Source organism: Ailuropoda melanoleuca, chromosome 1, assembly GCF_002007445.2.
Source record: "Ailuropoda melanoleuca isolate Jingjing chromosome 1, ASM200744v2, whole genome shotgun sequence".
NCBI classification, from domain to species: domain Eukaryota; kingdom Metazoa; phylum Chordata; class Mammalia; order Carnivora; family Ursidae; genus Ailuropoda; species Ailuropoda melanoleuca.
Genome location: NC_048218.1, coordinates 147,469,632 through 147,491,245, shown reverse-complemented (window position 1 = coordinate 147,491,245; position 21,614 = coordinate 147,469,632). Strand labels below are relative to the sequence as shown.

The window sequence follows — 21,614 nt, the reverse complement described above, 5'->3', positions numbered from 1 at the left end:
TGGACACATGTTTTTATTTGTCTTGGGCATATACCTTGTCCTTTCTAAGGACAGGAGTGACCTGGTCAGCTGAGGGTTTCAGTATATGACAGCTTGGGACAGTGCTTCTCATTCCTCTGCCTGCACAGCATTCCCACGTCCAAAACACTCCATTATCAACTGTACTCACGATTCCCTTTTTGGGTAGTGTTGTGGGGGTAAGAGGTGGGCTGTACAGTTGGAAATATGCTCTTCTTTGCATGCTAGCCTCTCTTTCTCTTGTCCCACAATTGAGAATCTTTGCTAGAGATTGATATGAGCTGAAGTAAAGATGTGAATTAAACTATTATAATAATTTAGTCCCCAGGTGAGGTGACTCGGAACGCGGGCATGTTTAGAAGGGATGGACTTGTTGATGCTGAACCCTTATTCTTATTACTGGTCTCCCACTCTACTGCAAAGGCAAAGTAATGTATAGAGCAGCCTTCCCTTTGGTGTGAAATATTATTTTTCTTTTTTAAAGATATTATTTATTTATTTATTTGAGACAGAGAGTGAGTGAGAGAGAGAGCACAAGTGGGGAGGGAGATCAGAGGGAGAGAGAGAAGCAGACTCCCTGCCAAGCATGGAGCCTAATGATGGGCTCGATCCCAGGACCTGGAGATCAAGACCTGAGCCAAAGGCAGACACTTAACCGACTGAGCCACCCAGGTGCCCCGAAATATTATTTTTCAACAGTGTCCTCTGCTGAAGGGAGACAAGCTACAGAAAAGCATAGCTTCTCAAACTTTTTCAGCAAAACCCAAAGCCACCCTGAGCACGGCTCATGGCCCCCTCATTTTAATGTTAGAATTTTCACTTTGTGACACTTGAAATACCAATGATTTCTGAGATGAATTATTTTTTGGTAATTTAATGCAAAATGCCATGTGTTGTGGTCCGATCTGCTAAAGGTGGGAGAAATGAGAACATTGGTGTCTGTGTTAGTTTCCTGTGGCTGTTGTAGCAAATTTTCACACTTGTGGCTTAATATACCACCAATGTATTCTCCTGCAGCTCTGGAGCCCAGAGATTAAAATGAACCTCACGGGGCAAATATCACAATGTTGACAGGGGGTCTAGGGGATCATCTATTTCCTTGACCTTCTAGTGTCTAGAGCCACACCACCGTGTTCCTTGGCTCACGGCCCCTTCCTCCACCTGCAAAGCCAGTGATATGCATGTTTTCTGACTCTGCTCTGCTCTGTTTCTGTCACACGACCTTCTTCTCTTCTACCAAGTCTCCCTCTGCCTCCCTCTCATAAAGATATTTATGATTGCATTTAGGACCCACCTGTATAACCCAGCATAATCTCCCCACTGGAGAGCCTTAACTTGACCACATCTGCCCACCTTTTTTTTCCCCCTACATAACATTCTCAGGCTCTGGCATTAGGGCCTGCATATCTTTGGGGCCATCATTCAGCCTGCACCAGTCTCAGATCAGCAGAGAGGAGGCTTTGCCCTTTTCACTACTTCTGGATCCATTCTTGTGGGTTAATGAACTGATTTATGGACACGAGAAGCATAATTTGAAAAGCACATCTCATGGCATCCTGTCACTGGGCAGACTTAGACACTTATACCATTGCGCTAGGAGGTCCCGTGTCCTGCTGCCGTGGCAGTGGCTGCGGCCACAGAGCTCAGCGACTCCTGCTGTCCCCACACCTTGGCAGCACGGCTGAAGGGGCCGGGACGCAGCTCCGGACACCAGGCCAGGCATCTTGCTTCTAAGCGCCTTCTCCAGCTGCCCCACATCATGAACTCTCTGCCAACATTTGCATACATCTCTGTTTCCTGAGCTCTTTTCCATATTGATCCCCAAACACTCATCATGAAATTGACCTTATATTAACCAGAGAGGCACCTATTCTCCTTTGTGTGTGTCGGGGTGGGGGGGTGTGAACCTAAATAAGACAGCGTTTAGTGCTCATAGTGTCTAGACATCTTCTACCGGAGGGGTGGCCAGCTTCCACATCCATTGCATCTAGCTCAGTGTACATGCAGGCCCCCGAACTAGGTACTTCAGGAGGTAGAAAGACCAATAAGATGATGTGCCTCTACTTTGGGAATTTCAGGAGGACAGAAAGATGTGTGCACCCAAACCTGTGAGGAGACGTATACCACAGCAGAGGTGTGGGCTGATGTGGGGTCGTACTCGTGGCTGGGGTGAGCGTGGGTCAGGCAAGACTCCTTGGATGAGTTTGGTGGGCTAGGACTGGCCCATAGATGGGAGGAGGGTGTTCAGGGAGAACACAGAAGGTCAGGACACAAAGAGAATTCCAAGCTTGGGAGCTGGGAGATGAGTCAGAGAGGGGAAGGCAGAAAGCAAAGTAGGCTTGCCTGAGTAGAATTTCTGTATTTGATGGATTTGGTTCTGCAATCACTAGCAGGTGGAAAGTTCTGGAAAGCAGATATAAAGTTAGGCCCAGAGCATAGAGACTGGGGTGAGACTGGGGATTAGGGAAGTGGAGATTATCCTCAGAAGGGCACCACTGATGCCTTGGATGTGGACAATATTACAGAGGATAACACCAAAACAAAAGTAAGGACCATGGCAGACATCTACCTTGAGGGCACGGAGGGCACTGAGAGAGACGCTGGAGAAGTGAAAAAAGCAAGCTGAAAATGGCAGGAGAAAACAAGGACCCGGCACTGTGCAGGTGGCCAGCAAAGGGAGCATTCCAGAGTCCCTTATCTCTAGCAGAGGCAACCGCCATAAAGCTGACCTTGGCTCTTTATATCTATCATTTGTGCTGCAAGTATAACCAAATGTCATGCAAGATTGTCATGAAACATGGCAGGTTTTACAGAAGGCTGTTTGGGCCGAAAAAGTTAACATGTACAACTGAGTTGAGCTGGCAAAGCCCCTTGAAGCCATAATGTTCTCTGCACTATGACCTATGAATGTATTTACTTCTAATATTTATACTAAGAACAGCTTTATTATTGGAAAATAGGACCAGATTCTGCAATGAGATAGATCCTAGCAGCGAGCACGTGTCCACGAAGCCAACAGTGCAGTCAGTGGCTTACCGGTTGCTTGAGAGAATTTGTGCCTCTTCGCGAGCTCATTGTTCAACCGTGTTCACGGCCGCTAGCAGATATAAACCGAAAAATGGAAGCAGAAACTACAAGTTTAAGGAAAATTATTATGGGAAAACAGGCCCAACCTGAACACGTTTGGCCTTGACTGTGGTGAGCTGAGCAAGGCCCATTCCGACAGTTAGATTTGTCCGATTCTTTCTGGCGACTATCAGTAGCCCCTGAAGATTAGAAGTGGGAGTTACTTGCTTCCTCCTAGACAACCTTGCTATCAGGCATCATGTTTCAATTAAAGCAAATTTCAGAATTCTGCCCGATGTTTAGCTACTCATTAACAAGAAGGCACAAAAACATGCACTAAAGCATGGTCCAAGTTCCAATTTTCTGGTTTTTTTTTTAAGCACTTTGACAAGCACTTTGCATAAAATTATTTCTCTGAGACATATACAACCATATTCTCATGATTGCTCTAATTAACCTTTTATTCAGAGCAGGGAAGGGACTCTTCATTATGGGATGAGGGGAGGAAGCGCCTGTTCTGAATGAGTTCTAGAATTAGGGTGCTCTACTAAAGTATTTGGCTGACTCTTATACCCCCTTCATGCAAGGGGTGAAGTACCTGCGTGACATTTCTAGCTATGACAGGTCTTGAATACCTCTTATTTCCCCAGGTAAATAAGAGGTATTGATGGAGGTATTTACCAAGAGGTAAATAATGATAAGTTGTTTTTATCATCCCTCTGGAGCAAATTCAGATGGCAAAAGTTGAAGCATAGGTCTTTGAAGTATGGACCACTGATTACAGTATTTCAGATGTTACCCCAGCAACCCCAGAGGATAAACTAAATTGCATATACATGTTTTCATGGTACTGTCTAAACTAGAGCATATGAAGGTAAATTACAGAAAATATAACAATTACCTTACTTTTTGCATGCATAGGGAAAAAGCCAACGTGGTAGATTGAATAATGCCCCCGAAGACGTTCATGTCCCAATCCCTGGATTCTGTGAATATTGTCTTCTATGGCAGAAGAAACTCTGCCAGTATGATTAAGTGAAGCCTTTTGAGATGGGGATATTATCCTGGATTATCTGGGTAGGCCCTGAGTGTGATCATGAATGGCCTTCTAAGAGGGGAACAGAAAGAGAAGAGACTACGGAAGAGGTGATGTTGTGGTGGAAACAGGGATGGAGGGGAGGAAGACGGAGGAAGAGGCCGCAAGCCAAAGAATATGGGTGACTATGAGAAGCAGAAAAAGTCACGGAAGCAGATGCTCCCCTCAGAGGCTCCAGAGAAAAGCAGCCCTTCCAATACCTTGATTTTAGCCCCGTGAAACAGATTCTATACTTCTGATTTCCAGAACAGTAAGAGAACAAATTTATGTTGTTTTAAAGCCACTAAATTTATGGTAATTCATTACAGTGGCAATAGGAAACGAATATAGCCATCAATATTAATGTCAGCAGCATTTTGGTCCAGCTCATGGAAGTTTCCATCGTAGCTGTTCTGAAAACCTTTGGCGTACATGGCTGACATTTCTTAGGTTATTAAAAAAAAAAAAAAAAAAAAAAAAAACCCGGGNTGCAGGTTTTAAACGATTTTTAGGAACAGACTCAAACTCAGTCCTAGAATCTGTAAAGAATAAGCCACTTCTCTGCCTCTCACTGGTCACAATGGGACTAAATCACCCTTTAAATGAGAATCAAGTATAATGAAGCCGTGTTGTTCCATTGAAGTGCATTAGGACGGCGTTCTGGCCAGGTACCAGGTGAACCCGGGCTGCGCTCCAGTGGCAAGCGCTAACACAGAACTTACGCATTGATTCTATTCCCAGCCGAACGGGATGCTTTACTGTGCAAGCATTACGCTGCCTGAGCCCACGTTAGAGAAGGCTAACGTCACAATAGGACATTCAGTGAGAGGAAGTCAGTTCCACAGAGGAAAGGATTTTAAGAAACTGGAGGCTCTCGATTTTCAGGCTGGAGATGGAGAAACTGCCTGGCTTCTACTCTGTGCCAAGACAGAACTGAGCAGAGCCTTTGGAGGGACTGCCTTTGGAGAGGATTACTGTTGAAAGCATTGCTGAGAAATCAAATACAATCCGAGGAGTTGGGGAAGGATCGCAAAAGCCTCGGTTTTATCATTTACATGCCTGCCCCCAGGTTATTCCAGCAATTTCCTAAGAGTATGTCTAGCTCTCTTATTACCTGGCTCAGTCCTTCGCACACAGGCACACCATCAATGGCAGTAGCTAGTTATAATAGGAGGATGTGATGATAGGGATTCAGGAGGAAGAGGATAAGCGCCAAAATGCCAGACCACTGCATTGTTCTGTGGGTCTCTGGGTAAGCACCTTCTATCTACATGGACAATTATATGTACTCCATAGGCCCCCAGGAAAATATGATTTTCCTTCTAAAGTGAATTAGCTGGTCTGTCAAGCCTAAGAAAATAATTCCTTTCAATACAGAATGGTTCCTGGATTTGAGGCCAAATACTTAGGTAACTATTCAGGCAGGCCACCATGTCTTGCTAACCCTGCCATTTACCCACTAAATCAGCATCTTAATACAGCACTGGCTTCTTTCTTTGAGTTACTTTTCATTTGCAGGCCTGCTGCAATAATCTTGTACTCTGTACAGTCAAAATTTATCAAAATTTATATTCTCTTATATGACACAGTGAAAAGTATCAACATCAGAAAATTATCATTGCTACACTAGTTTATTTTCGGTCTGGGTCATTTTGCCAAGTGTTCTGTTCTTTTTACTTTTTACAATTTTTTTTTATTATTCTTTAGTAAGAGATTATTTATATACGGAAAAATTCACCTTCTTAAGGGTACAACGTTATGAGTTCCAGCAAATGCATAGGAGGGTCTAATGGTCTGGGCTAAGGAAGGTTTCCTGGCCCTTCCCCAGTAGTGGACATCTCCTTTCCCCAGTAGTGGGACATCTCCTTTCCCAAGTAGTGGGATATCTCTAAAGGTCTGGGATCCATGCCTGCAAGTTTTATTCTGTTTCCTTTCCCCATCCCATGGGTCACCTGTGCCCTAAAGGTGGCAGTGTTTGCTGTACATGTCCAGCAGCCTAAGATTTTTGTCACAGAGGAGGCTTTGTGCCTTTCGCTGGGGGTCAGCTGCTTCCCTCCCCAGGGCCTGAACCACTAGGGAAGCTTTGGGACTCGCCCTGTCCCCAGTCTTTCTTCTGAGCACTGCTAAGGTCCCCAAAGGGGCTGTGAGTATAAATTACCCTGTGTCTGAAGCTCCCAGGGGTCCTGTCCTCTCACACAGCCCACACTCAGCCTTTAGCAATTGGTTTAGAAATTTAGCTGAATTCTTCTTACCAGCTTGTATGACATCTGGTGTTTCCAGCAGGTAAGTAAGTGCCCATGTCCTGTCCCTCCTTAGCGGATCCTTTGTTTCCTTAGGTTTTGAGTCACGTGGTTGACTCAGGCTCCATGATGCACTCAAAAAGAGCTGGGCTTTCATAGGATGGTTAGCAATTTTTGTTGTGGATTTAAGAATGAAAGCAGCCTTTTCTAGTTTCTATACCCTAAAGGGGAGGCAGAAGTTCATTTTATAGTTTTGAATCATCTATGAATTTGGTTTCTTTTCTTACTGTACCTTAATTATCTGAGAAAGGAAAATGATCACATCTACAGCTGGATGCATCTAGAGGGAAGATATAGTGGTTGCGAAGCTGGGTTTGAAATTTGGATTTAATTATACCTTCAGATAGACAGGTTCTTTCCTGTAGTTGCTCCTGACCCAGCCTGAAATAATTGTGTCTCATCTGAGACTTGTAAGGAAAAAAGTATGATTGGATAGCGTTCACCTCTGCCCAATTAAGGGGCTTGCTAGCAATTAGCCAGAGAGCGCACTCTGAAAGTTACAGGAAGACTTCCAAGTGTTCTGAAGGGAAACTGACAATTAAAAAGAAAAAAAAAATGGCTGTTGTATAGGGAAAAGCAGCTGCCTGGAATGGCTACAATGTGAACAATTATATAGAAAATGTCTAGAATGTGAAGTGATACAAAATAGATTCCTGTCCATGGAGCTGATCCTAACATGCTAAGCGGCTACTTGGAGGTTTTCCCCTCAGGGCATGGCAGTGAAGCCCCGGTAGCTTTTAAGTTTGCGAGGAAATTGTGTAATTTCTTAAAGGAAGCTAGTTAGTCATAAACATTTATTGGACATCTCTATTAGCTGTTGTAGGATCCAAAAGGTTGTAAAAGAAGTAATTATTCTGAATAATTGTCAGAAAGGTGTCAAGTTCTTTCTGGACCCACTTTGTCTGAGGGTGCAATTCTCAGAGACCATTCACCATCACATCCCAGGCCCAGCTGCTTTGTGTGTCACGCTGTCCGTCCTGCAGGGGCGGGGGGGGCGGGCGGCGGGCAACACCAGCTATACAGCCTCCTAGAGCTCTCCTGTGAACCGTTAATCCCCTTCCACCTGGCTGCAAAACCTCCTGACCCCCCAACTCAGGTCCCAGGGGTCTTAAGAATCTCCCCGACAGCTTTGCACCACCTTTCAACCAGGTACCTGGTTGAATAAAGCTGTCCTACTTGGACTCTGCAAAAACAAAACAAAGCAAAAAACAAAAACCTGAGAAAATGAATTTATGCCCAGGTGTCATTTACTGACACATCTTTCTTAAGAGCATACCTTTCTTTTTGTTTTTTATTTTCTTTTTAACTAGAACAGAGAACGGCCGACTCTCAGGCAGGTATCTCATCCCCACCCTCCATGCGACCCTGTGAGCTGGCCGTGCAGTCTGTGCGCAGACAGACCGCTCTAGCCTCCATATTCTAGGTGAAGCTGCACCCCCCCCCACCCCAAGCGTGGTTTTAAGCAAGTGCAATGAGGTTGGCCTGTGTTCCACATATTCCTGTCTATTCCTCTTCACACCATGTTTGCCGGGCAATCTTTGGAAACAGAACAGATTTTTTTCTCCTCTCCTTTCTCCTGCTTGAATCTCTAGCTTGGGGTCTGCATGTTGATGTGCTGTTTCCAGCATATCTCACTGGCACCAGTCCCTAGCCAGGGTTCTGGGGCTCTCTGTACCACCATGTTTCCTGCTGGGAAAAGACTGTTCTCTCTTGACTGTGAACTGAATAGAGAAGACCAGTGATCCCTGCCTGTCCCCCGTCACCACTGAAGCACCTAATTAGAGGGGGCACTTCTTCAGGGGTGAATCTCCTCAGAGAGGCCTGAGACAGCCATGCACCACATAAACCTTCACCGTGAACCCCCTATTCCATGGCACTGTGCTTGGCTCAAGAGTTACCAGGGTAAAAAAGACCATCCACGAATGAGTTCTCTGAACTCTGACCTTTGTAAGGAACTTGGCTGAGTCCTCTAGAGCCCAATTGAGGAGGAAGAACTGTAACCCCATACCTGCCTTCCATTTAGAAATACAACATGGCAGAGATGAAATGGACCTAAAAGTTCAGCCAAGTCAACCCACTGAGAGGGGTTAGTGATGGGTCCAACAAGAGTGGAGCACTTCATGTCAACAAGAGTCTCCAATTATATTCATCCTATGTTGTACCCTTCTGTATAAGATTTGTTTTAATGAAAAGGTTCCCTCCTAGGGATATAGGCAAGTGTACAGAGATATATAAGAGAGTCTTCACTGAAGCATTATTTGTAATTGGGAAATATTGGAAACAACCTAAATATCCATCCCTAGGATAATGGTTAAATCTATAGTCTAGTTATTTAATAGCATACTGTATAGCAGAGAAAATTAAACTAGAACTATGTATATGTACACAGATATATTTCAAATAGATAATGCTGAAGTTTAAAATACAAATTGGATACGTAGATACATCACTTATTTGAAGTTTAAACTATTATTGTACACTATCTTAGACTATATACGTGTAGTTAAAACATAAATACATGAATGTGAGTGATGCATGTCAGTTTCAGAAACAGACTTCCCCTCTCCTTAGGGGAAGGGGATTGGGCACATCAGAGGTTTCAGGGGTATCTACACCATTTCATTTTTAAATATGGTGGTATATAGATGAGTGTTTGAATTTTATGCATCTGAAATATTTCATTGTAATATTTTTAAAAAGAAAGGGTTCTGTTGATTTTAAAAAGCTTGAAAGCCAAAGAGCTAGGAAGGCAGTCTGAGGAATGCTGATACTCAGAATTACATTGGTCTCCAAGCAAGCCTCTGTGACCCCCTCTAGGTTCTCCTTCTAAAGCCCATCCTGCCTTCTGGAATAGTGGCTTTCAAGCCCTAGCAGGCCATGCAAAATGCATATTTTACCCCACCCCCATCCTGGATTCTCATTTCCTTGTCTGAGGTTTTCATTGAGAATACCAGTGATTCTAGTAGGTGTGGTCAGTGTACCTTTGAGAAAGATGTTCAAGGTAAGCAAATGAAATCTCAGTAACCCGTGGTCCCACAAACCTTTGCCATGGACTTGTTGCTAACAATGATTTAGAGTTAAGCAGCGTCAGAACTATGACTTTGCATACACAACAGGGATTATTTCTGTTTCCTGTTCAACATCATGAAAGCCCTTTAAATCTGCGCAGTTTTGGGGGCAGGGGTCGGGGAGCAGGAGAAAGAGTTAAGGTAAGTGAGGGGGGCAGTTAAAAACAAGTCCTGCAATGAAAACATTTTTATTTTCTGAATTAAGGAGGTACTAAATAAATAGATTCATGGTACCAATGATCAGGGCTGGAACTAACAGTATACAGTAATTATATGAACAGTTCCTTGGCATTCATTGGGGAGAAATGCTCTTATGTCCTCTTATGTTATTAAGAAAATACATGCTTTTAGCATATCAAAAAAATACAGAAAAATGTAGAGAAGATTGTTAAAAAGATTATCACAACTGAAATAACAGCTGCTTGTTATTTGTGTACTGGTTAACATAATGTTCATAGTTTGAAAATTGGCCAAGGTGGGAGAAATTATACCACAGAAATAGGCAAATGCTGTAAACCAGCTCCTTCACTTCTACTCCAGATTCAGAAGCTCAGCTTCTACTAGCAAAGCACTGAGCCCATCGGACATATCCACTCCCCCCCAAATTTAGATAATGCTACAATGCAGTTTGGGAACCGCAAGTATACATCTGACTCAAAGAATTTTCTGAGTTATCTTGGGAAATTAATGTGCTGATCCCTTTTTCATATTGTGTAGGGTGAGCAAGGACCTCAAGGCTTTCCAGGGCCAAAGGGCACGACAGGCCGTGGCCTCCCTGGCCAGAAGGTAAGTTAGGTTAGGACCTTAGAAAGATGCTTAAGTTTAGGATCTCAATAGTTTAACATAAACTTTGGAAGAGCTCTCCTGCTGGTCATTCATCCTTATAGCTCTCAGAGGAAAAATCCATTTGGAAGCAAATCCTTATGGATTTCCTTTCAACTATAAACCTGCTTACTTTACTTTCTTCATCCTTGAAGGCCAGCTGCTAAAAGAGTGAATCCTTACAACATACCACGTAGAAGACACCAGATAAGTCTGCTGTAAAATTTTATAATAGTCGAACTTCCCGAAGGCAGTGAGCTGTTCTGATCATATCCCCAGGTCTCCTCACCTTGAGCTCTCTGGTTCATCATGAATTAGATTATGGTACCTGGGTGGAATGTAAATATAATGCCCTGCATTTCTTTTCCCCGTAGTATATTTGTATTAACCAGAACCACAGGTCTTCAAAAGATTCCACTGGCAAATGAACCAATTTTAGAGTTTTTCTTATTTGGCTTCAATATTTACATTCTAAACTTCTCTTTTCACTCTATTCTAAAGGGAGAGCATGGAGAACAAGGAGCTATGGGAAAGAAAGGTGATAAAGGGGAAATTGGGGAGCCCGGATCCCCAGGAAGACAGGCAAGGAGTGATTTTTAAAGTCTTACTGTAATTTTTTGCATTAACTAGTTCCAACCTATATTGACTGTTACTCTTCTTCCACTAAGTAGGGGTTACAAGGACCAAAGGGAGACGTAGGACTCACAGTGAGTATCCATCCTACGGGTAATTGAGGGTTTGTGTTTGCAAAATTATTACATTCATGTTTTAGCTTCAGAAGTATGAGTTCTTTTGACACAGAGTGCCAGCTGCTATTTAATGGTAGCACTGCTACAAGCCCAGTGTTGACTTAGATGCATGAGGCACTTGATCTGAGCGTGAGGGAGAAAGAACACCAGGCAGCCCTTCCCCAGCCTTGTGGTGGCGACTACGCCCCCCGACCCCTGGCAGACAGGGTAACGAGGAGGTGAGCTGTTTAAAAGAAGCCAACCAACCAAATGACTTCTTCTTTACATTATCCTTCGCATTTCCAAATGACGGCTTCTTCATCCTTGACTAGCTCCTTTAGGAAGTGCCCTGAGGAGAACGGCCATCACGAAATGGAGATTACTTGAATGTACTGATTCACTTATGCAACAGAACTTGAGAGGCATCGATAAACTTTCCCTTATGCTCTCTACACCATTGCGAATAAAAAGCTGACTCTTTAAAGTCTCCCAGGGTGGAAAGGTTCTAGAATTTCTATAGCAAAGTCTATTTCTTCCTTTCACGTTGGAAGACACTACATCTCTTGGAGTAGAGAAGCAATAGGAAGCTTCTCTTTTTTCCTCCTTTTGATTTTTCAGTGGGTCATGGTCTGGGGATGCTGCCCCTATGTGCTGTGCTAAGCAAATCCAGGTGTGAGGGGTCGGAGTTTAGGTAGTGAAGGTAAGACACGAGAGGTGGGCGTATGACAAACAGAACACACACTTTTTTTAATGGTCTGTTTGCCATTTCCTCTTTGTTCTTCCTCATAAGTCAGATACTCCCAGATGCCCATGGCATATGAAACAGCCACATATACATCAGTTCCTCCCCCAAAGTAGCAGGGAGAGTGTCTGTAAAATGCCCAGAGGAACAATCCCCATAGGTTTATACCCTCCCTCCTATCCCAGTGTGTGGAAAGGGCGTGGCTTCCTTTGTCCATTCATTTGTTCGCTCATTTCACCAACATTTATTGGGTGTGTATTCTGAGTCAGGCTCAGAGATAGGCAGGGGAGCAGTAGAGATTAAGAGACCGTGTCCGTGGACTCAAGGAGCTCACAGCCCATTAGAAAGAAAGGCAAGCAAAGGATGTCCCCCTGTCATTTGACAAATGCTATGATAGGCGTAAACACGTGGATCCAGAGCCAATAGAAGGATGTATGATGATGTTTGGGGCCAAGTTAGGCTTTTATCTCTTGAGCAGAAGATTTTTAACCAAGAGGCAGAGATCTCAGAAATGAGGCTGGCATTCTGCAGACCTTGGCTTTCTAGATTCTAGAAGAGGGACTAGCAGGGAAGGACGAGTAAAGGAAGAGCAACTTTGCCTCAGTGAGAATCTAGTCTGTGACTGCTACTGCGTTAGGCTCCTTCACCTCAGTACCCCCTTCCTAGTACTGCAGGGGCCTGAGGGCTCCTGTTTTAGAGCCCACACAGGACCTGTAGCGATCCTTCTGCCACACCCCTTCTCCCGGGTAAGGAGCCCCCAGGGCCAAGCAAAGTGAGCACCCTGAGCACATGCCCCCTCTATTCTACATGCTGGATACACAGGATCCCCAAATTGCCTGCCTAAGTGACAGCACTGGCCTATGCATGGGTCACCCCAGAAGGTGGGCAAGGGGCAAGTGTTTTCAGGGAATCTGGACAGAGCTCAGAAGTGAGGACTGTTCTCCCCATGAATGATGGGCCAAGCCTGCACAGTGTAGAAATGGTGGGGTTGGGGTGCAACGAGAAGGGGACAGGCTGCAGGCCACAGCCCTCTCTTGCCCAAGACTCCATGTTGGTCTACACAATAGCTCCATGAGGTCGGTACTATTATCTCTACTTCTATGAAAGACGTGCTAAGTCAGAAAAGTTTGAGTGATATGCCTGAAGTCGCCCTGCTAGCGAGTAGCAGAGCCCTTGTAGCTGGAGTTGACTTGTCTGGTACCAAAGTCAGGCTGCTTCCCCATGAATGCTGTTCTTAGAAGGCCTCATTCCTCTCCCTACCCACGTTCTGTCCCTGATCAAATATATCCCCAAACAGCTGTCGGGTGTAGATTCATTCCATACTAGCAAACTACTGTTTTAAGAGGCAAATACCATAGACAGAATTCAATGTCATAATAATTCATGCCAAATTGCTTCAAAAAGACTGACTGTTCCTCCACCTGTCCCATACATGTTAGCATTTCTTAGTGTCTGCCTTCAGTCTTCTTTCTCCCGGTCTTTCAACTCTGGGGCAGGGAAAGCTATGAAAGGAAGGGCGGATGTGCAATTTGAAAAGGCTAATTTAATATCATAGCAAAGTTGTATGGAGAATGAAAATATACTGTCTTTATGTTATAAATATGGAAAAGAATATATGTAACCAGTGGAGGTGTGGGGACACACTGGTTTAAAAGACTGAAAGCTCTGCTCTAGGAAATCTCATCTGCCTTCGATGTTTTCCACAGCCAGCTGTACGTCGGCCTTCCTTAAATCTGCCTCCAGTTTGCCCTGCTCTCTTGAGCACCAGACCTTACATCTAACTGCCTACCAGCCACCCCCAGCTGGATGTCCCATCGATGCCAGGCCCAGGCAGAGCCCTGTGATCTCCGTTTGCTCCCACCCTGCTTCTGGTCCATCCCTCCCTATCTCAGAGAGTGGGCCAACATCATTGGCCTCCTCTGAGACTCCTTTTTCCTCACCCTTCCTTCCAATTACTCACCAACGCCCTTCATTTTCTCTTGGAAAGTTCCCTCCAGACCAGCCCTTCCTCTCCATCACTGCCACCGCCACCTTCTGGTGTCACTTCCCCCCCTGAAATATTTAGGAACCTCAAACCCCTCCACTGGCTGCCACAATCATCCTTTTAAAATAGAAGTGTGATCAGATCTCTTCTCTGCTTAGGGACCATGCATCTTCTCACCACCCAGGATAAAGTTCACACTCTCCAACATGACACAAAGACCTTCTAGAGTTCATCTGTCTTGCACATTTCCTGTCATTCTCTCTGCCGTGTACCCTGTGTCGTAGTTTACTCAAGTACTGTAAGGCACTGTGCGTGTGTACTTTGTCCCCTGCCTGGAATGCTCCTCCCATCCCCCCTCTTTCCTCCGCAACCTGCTCATAAGCCACCTTCCTGGACCACGGCCCCACCCTCACTCTCCCACCCCTGGAATTCCGGGCAGACCGGTGTGGTTCCTTGGCTCCAATCCATTCGTGGAGCACATACAAAAGTATTTATTCATCTACTGCTCATTAGACTAGGAATCTTTTGATAGGTATAAAGTCGATGCCTTCATCATTGGCAAAAACAGGCAAAGTACTCGTTGAGCAATTTGAGTGGAAAAAATAAAACTATTTTAGTCAAGTAAAAGCAAAGAAGAGAAGGAAAAGATTGATATGTGTGAGTACTTAAAGCATTTTAGACTTGGCTAGACCATAAAAAGCACATTAAAAAGAATTTAAATGCAACTTTGATACATAAATTATTCTTACAAGTCAGTGAAAGATAAACATCTTAATAGAAAAAACGGACAAAAGACAAAGAATTTGCACAAGAGAATATGACTTGGAAACATGCATATGAAATGAAATCAAGCCTCACTAAGAATTGCATAAGTATAATTTAAAACAATGTGATATCTTGTTCTATCTAATGGCAAAGATTATATAATAATAATAACCAGCATTGTGTGTTTAAAATAAAACAGGTTTTCTTATACACTGCTGTTCAGGTGTTGGTTACAACCTTTCTGAAGGTCACTTTGGCAAATGCATCAAGAGCCTTAAAATGGCCATGCATCTGACTTTAGTAATCAAGTTTTTCAGAATACTTAATATGGGAAATTAAGTATGATACAATGTTAAGTGAAAACCTATAATCATAAACTTGGTGTTTAGTATTTTCTCCATTTGCAAAAAATTAAACATAAATATATAAATATATATATTTATGTATTTTCTAAAAACACAATGTAAAAATATATGCATTTTCCCTTTCTAGACACAGCCTAGTTTCAGATTTATTAAATGTCTCTCTAAATGTGGAAAAACATGACAAGCGCCCCCCCCGCAAAGATGACTGTTGACTACCTCATTTTATATAATTGTATTAATATTGTATTGGGAGTTCTTTTTAAAAAGCCACTTGGAATCACTGGCTTTTACTCAATTTACCAAAAATATAATTAAATTAAAATGCCCTGAATATTTTCCATACATGCTTCTGTTAAGTCCTATCACCAGCGATGTCATCTTTACCCCAATTCTGTCATTGTGGATTTTTCTTTCAAACTTTACTTTTGCAACCGTTCAATTTTATCTTCATAGTTTTGCCTCCTTCCTGTTGAGATTTTCTGGTTAAACTGTGTGACTGATGGCATGCGTCACCCACACCTTTGTAAATAGTTCTTTTATGGAGTTGGACCTTATCCTAAGAGTCCTGTGTGCATAGCCTCATTTGACCTGCACCACAGCCCGAGACACAGACACTGTGAGGCCACCTAATGCCCAAGGTCACACAGCTGATAAATGCTGGACCCCGATTTGAACTCTGAAAGTCTGAGCTCTGACACTTCACAACTCAAACACACTTCAGTCATGCTAGATTCTAGCCACCTTTCAACCTCTGTGACATTTATTTTCTTCAGCCACAGAATAAAAGCAAACGGCTCCATGCTGATTGTAATAAGTCATAGCTCTTATGATGATAGGAAAAAATATTATGGTCATATAATTAATACATTTTCCTTTCGTCTTCCAGAGAGAAGAAATTATCAAAATTATTTTTGAAATATGTGGTAAGATTTGACCATCAAGAAAAGAACCATCCCTTCAAAGTACCACAGGCACTGTTGGTCAAGATAAATGTGGTCTCCCCAGAGATATATGGGGTAGAGCTCATGGGAAAGTTTGAAGCTCATTTGGAAAGTCAGTGGGAACCTGAAAGATGCAGACAGAGGGTCTGTGGGAATCTGAATTTAAAAAAAGAAATCATCTTCCCAGGGTGGTTAAGAGAAGTGAAGACACTGGCCCTGGAGTCTGTGGGCAGCCAGGCCTTTTGTGAGCACAGAGCTCATTTGTATTCAGTGACATTTACCTGAGCTTGGGAAGGAAAAAAACAACAAAGGAAATATGACCACAGGGGCCTAACTGGCATTTGAATCCAACCTGGCTGGTGATTATAATGTCTGTGTTTTTCCCAAAGCAAGGAGTCTTTCTGAATTGAGTTTTGAGCACGATTTCTAGAGCGCGTTTCATTTCAAAGGCAGGAGGACACAGTCAGGAGGTCATCGTGCCTCATAGCTCTATCTAAATGCTTCTATGGCTAAATACGTTAGACTTAAAATAGAGTTAGCAGAAAGGGGAAGAAAAGAGATTAGCCAAAAGGCAAGAGATTAATAGAATAATGGAAATAAGAGAAACGTGTGTGTTTAAAACGGACAGAGGCAGAAATGTCATCGTTCTTCCATACAGGGAACCCTTGAACTGGCTTGTCCCCCAAAAGACCTCTGGACGTTAAGACCCCATCTGGGACTCTGTACGGTGACAGGCCAGTTTAGATGTGGCTTGAGTTCTAGATGCCCGGTAAAAATAGCACCAAGTTTCCTCATGATTTTTTGTGGTAGGGATGTTGGGCAACATGAGTATTGAATAAACCAGTGAAGCCCTGATAGGTCTCACTTCCTGGTAACTCTAATGACAGCTTCGAACGGTAAACCCTAAAGGGAAGCTGTTTATTAACCAGCATTCTGAGATCATTCTCCTGAAGAGGTGGCATGGTACAGACGGACTGCTGGCCTCACTGAGCCACCTTCGTCATCATTGTGAGCGACTGGGGACACAAACTAGAGTTTGGGACGGCTGTTCTGTACAGTTACGGGCCCTAATCCTTCCCCCACAATTAACTATTTTCAGTCCATCACTTTACCCAGTGGTCATGCTAATGAGCAAATATCAATTTTCATATAAGGATAGGGTGGAAGACTAGAAGAGTAGCTTTCAGATTCAGATTAAATACAAACATTGAAAGGACAAAGAGCAAATGGAGGCTAGCGTTATCTTTCAGGGAGGGGAGAGGAATGCAATCAGGAAGGCGCACACAGGGGTGCTGACTTCTAAAAATAGATATTTTTTAATCTGAGAACCTGGCACATAGGTGTTCATCATTTTATCTTCTACAGTGTTTTGGTGGTTTGTGTGTATGGGGGGGTTGTTTTTGCAATATATTGTTTTTTTTAAAAGTCAGATATAGAAACCAGAAGGAGGACAGCTGTTAGCTGTTCACACTCTCAGAAAGGGAAGGTAACAACCCAGGTCCCTGGTGGCTCGCTGCCCCTCTCACATACCGAGCTGACGCCAGTCAGTGACGTTCTGATTTTCATTCGTGCAATGTTTCTATCTCAACATTCATCTTCTAGGGTGTGGGCCCAAATGCAAAGAGACTCCTCTAGAGCTGCTCTTTGTGATTGACAGCTCCGAAAGCGTGGGGCTGGAGAACTTTGAGATCATCAAAAGTCTTGTGAAGACTCTGTCCGACCAGGTTGCTCTGGACCTCGCTGCGGCCCGCGTAGGCATAATCAACTACAGCCATAAGGTGGAGAAGGTGGCCCATCTGACTCAGTTCTCCACCAAGGATGACTTCAAGCTGGCTGTGGACCGCATGCAGTATCTGGGGGAAGGCACCTACACAGCCTCAGCCCTCCACGAAGCCAACCACATGTTTGAAGCCGCAAGGCCAGGCGTAAAGAAGGTGGCCTTGGTCATCACTGATGGGCAGACTGATACCCGAGATGAAAAGAATCTGACGGAAGTGGTGAAGAAAGCCAGTGACATCAATGTGGAAATATTTGTGATTGGGGTAGTGAAGAAAAATGACCCCAACTTCGAAGTGTTTCACAAAGAAATGAATCTCATTGCTACTGACCCAGACAGTGAGCACGTTTATCAATTCGATGACTTCATTACCCTGCAAGGTAAGACTCGGCGCCAGGGGAAAGAAATTTCTGTTGTTCTTCCAAGTACTGCCTCGCTGGATTATCCTGACCAAAAATGGCAATCAGGAGGAGGCTAATGAGGCTTACGTCAGCACTAGATTGAACACATAAACTCCCAAGGCAAAACCATTTAGCATCCATCCAGTTTAGAGGGTACAATCTCGCGTCTTTATTTGTTTGGAGTAAGTGCTGAGTTGGCCTTGGAGTTGATTAACTGGGCTATCTATGGTCGAGGACATGGTTGAAAAGAACGAGTAGGATCTGGGGTATTGATAAGCCTCATTAATGTTCAAAAAGTGACCTAACCTGCATAAGAGATGCAGGAAGCCAGCAGCAAGGCAAAAAAGAACCACGGAATCAAAGTGAATTAAGTACATAATGAATGAAAAAAAGTTATGGTGACGTAAAGAGAGGAAAAACACAAGTAACAGGGAAAATTCTCATCTCTGTTCTGTTCTCCATTCGCTGCTCTTACAAACTAGGAGGCTGATGAAGAGTAAGCTGGTTGATGTGGAGAGTTTATCCAGTTCCACATTGTGAATATTCGTCCTATAGTCAGCGCCCATCTGGTGGGTTTCCCTTTGCTACTTTGCCCTGTCACATGGGCTGATGTTTCCCAGGGAGGCATTCTAAGACCCTGACTCATCTGTGATTACAGTGTGGTCAGTATTGCTTCACAGTGACACATGTTCCAATTCTTTAGCAACTGGGAACTCATTGTGGCAGGGGCCACTCCCAGCGAGCTTGTGAAGTAGGTGAAACGGATGCTTCACATGTTTACAGGCTTCCGGTTGGCTCCATCATTCCTTGTCCATGCCTCCGGGAGTGGGGGCTGACGTGGCCTAGCACAGCCTCTCCTTGCCCTCGTGCTGCTCCCCGCCTGCTCTGGCTGGCAGCCCAGCTCCCCTGAAGGGTAGCATGCCCTGCCCAGAACCTTCCCACTTTCTATTTCCCTCTCTCCAGGCTTTTCTTATCTGGGGTTTCGTTTCCTGAACACCCTGCAGGATGACTGGTGGACTTCTCGGACAGAGTCTATTTCACTGGGCTGTTACTGTGTTAGAATGGCCAGAAATATTACACATTTCAGAGACATTATACTTTAACAATTAAAGAGCTCTATCATCTTTTAACCAAAGGAGTTAGTAATTCATCCCAGCTAATGAGGGATGTATTTTTGGACTGGCTGGGCTTTTGCTATCTCTGGAACCAAAGGTAACTACCCATTATACTCTTCATGGGTGGGACCCGCCCCTTCCACAGAGCGGTTCAGTCAACCTACACTGTGGATAGCAAGGACTTAAGTGATTCTTTTGCCTGCATAGGCTGTTGTACATTATTAAATTAAGCTGAATTATTTTAGATGGCCTCTTCTGGATGATGCTCAAATTCTTTAAAACTTAGTTCACCGAGTAGTTGACTTCAAGTAATGGGAAAGTGTCTATTTATTTTAAGGAGAGTATGGAAGATCTCTTTAAACAGGTTTTGCCCCTACTATCCCCCTTTTCTACTTTTCTCTTAAAAGACACCCTGAAGCAAAAATTGTTTAAAAAAAAGTGTGAGGATTTTGATTCCTACCTCATTCAAGTTTTGGGTTCACCATCACTTCAACCTGGAATTGGGATATCAGGGGAAGAACTTGGCAAATCCACTCCAGAGCCTCAGAAAGAAATTTCAGAGTCTGTAAGTAACTGTCTTGCTTAATTTGTGAGCTTAAAATTGTGTCTTCTGTCTTATGTCAAAGACCAGCTTGCCTTGCACTGTCAAGAACCAACTGAGACAAGTGTATTTTCAAGTCCGTGGCTATAAATAGTAGTACTTTTGTCTTCAGATTTCTAGTTCTGAAATAGCTCTGGGGCTTGTGAGCATGAATATGAGATTTTTCAATATTCCCATACTTTATAAGTAATTATTTATTGAACATCGCAAATAATATTTTAATAGTATGACCCAGCTGCCACCAAAGGAATTATGTACACTAGACCGGATTAACACGACACTGCTTGAATCACCCACTTTCCATGCTCTGCAGATCCTTTCATATCAGGTCACAACTCCAGCTCATCATTCTGGGTAGACGCTCCCCACTTTGCACCCTCTAAAGTTTCTTCAAAGTGTGCACCTGCTCAACCTGCCATTTTCCATGTTCCGAGCCGTGTTCTTGCTCCTTTGGCTTCCACCTCCTGTGCTCAGAGCGGAGACCGGGCGGGAGGCCATGCCTGCGTATGGTACAGGTGGATGCTCTGTTTCAAAGCTCCTCAAACGCACGAGAGGGAACTGCCTCTCCAAGGGATTGAGACAAATGTGACGGTCCTCAAAGAAAGCTTCTGGGCACTGACCTCAGATCGAGGGCAACAACTTTTAGGTTCTTCTGGGTGAAAATTGGAAAGCCTCCCATAATTACCGGTAAGGGAGTGCTATGGTCACTTTCCCAACAAGTTACGACCCAAGCGGGTCTAGATTGATCCCTACTACACATATGGACATCCTGTGGCAAGCAGGCACACAGGAGACATGCCCTTATTCTGCAAGCTCAGTGAAGTCCCTGTGCTGTCCTTTTATGAAAGAACATGAAAGACTCATTATGAGCAAGTACAACAATATTCTAGCATCAGGATTCAGTTAACCGCCCAGTTGGACTAAGGCCCTAAGAAACCTCCACATCAGTAGTTGGACCCAGTACCATTCAGGAATCAGGCCTAGGTTGCCATTCCTAAGGGGATAGACTGTAAGAGTCACTGGATTTTTATATTCTGTTCAAAAATGGGCAGTGAAGTCTCTAACATATTTTTTTTGATGAAATACTGACTGACTCCAAGATGGGTAATTCCAATTAGAGCAACAGAGTGCCCCTGGATTGTAGATTGAAATTCACATACACATGTATACCACCTGGTCTATATCAGGGGATCAGCAAACTCTTTCTGTAAAGGGCCACATAGTACTTTTTTTTTTTTTTGGTTTTGCAGGTCATTTGATCTCTGTTGCAATTACTCAGCTCTGCCTTTGAAGTACAAAAGCAGCCACAGCCAACACCTACCTGAACAAACATGGCTACATTCAGATAAAACTTGTTTCTAAAAACAGATGAAAGCTTGGATTTGCCCCTAGGGGTTTGCCAATCCTGGTCTTCACTGAGCATTTAAAAGTAAATTACAGACAATAAAGTACACAGTTTATCTCCTCCTGAGCGTGGAGCGTTCCTGGGGCCTTGCCTGTTTGTGAGATTTAGAGCTCTGTCCCTCTCCTACTCAATCCGTCCCTTCCTGAAGATTTCCCAGACAAGAGCAAACTCAGGTTTCATCTAGCAAGTGGCTCTGAAACTCTGAGCGCTCCCTATAATCAATGCATTGCATACTACGTACTGATCATTTACTGCTGTCCTGGGGGGCGGCTCTTGTGACGCAGGTCCTGCCCAGGAGAAGTCCAGGGCCTCTCAGGAAGATGGATGCATACAGGAATTACTAAGAACTTAGCACAGCTGTGGGTGAAGTACGAGATGTTGCAGTTAATTTCAGAGTCAAGGAAGCCTTTACAGAAGAGGTGTCATTGAGCTGCGTTTTAA

General features: G+C 43.9%; 1 protein-coding gene across 4 annotated transcripts in view; it reads left to right on the top strand.

Moving 5' to 3' along the window:
- The window catches only part of COL28A1 (collagen type XXVIII alpha 1 chain), a 158,517-nt gene that overhangs the window by 122,459 nt on the left and 14,444 nt on the right, over positions 1-21,614 (top strand). For 3 of the 4 annotated variants that reach the window (XM_034668093.1, XM_034668089.1, XM_019800270.2), the window contains 6 exons: positions 10,245-10,313; positions 10,851-10,931; positions 11,021-11,056; positions 15,820-15,856; positions 17,477-18,031; positions 19,575-19,732. In XM_034668093.1, the coding sequence (XP_034523984.1) occupies positions 10,245-10,313; positions 10,851-10,931; positions 11,021-11,056; positions 15,820-15,856; positions 17,477-18,031; positions 19,575-19,732 (936 nt within the window). The remainder of the gene's footprint in view (positions 1-10,244; positions 10,314-10,850; positions 10,932-11,020; positions 11,057-15,819; positions 15,857-17,476; positions 18,032-19,574; positions 19,733-21,614) is intronic. The other variant, XM_034668095.1, reaches the window with a different exon arrangement.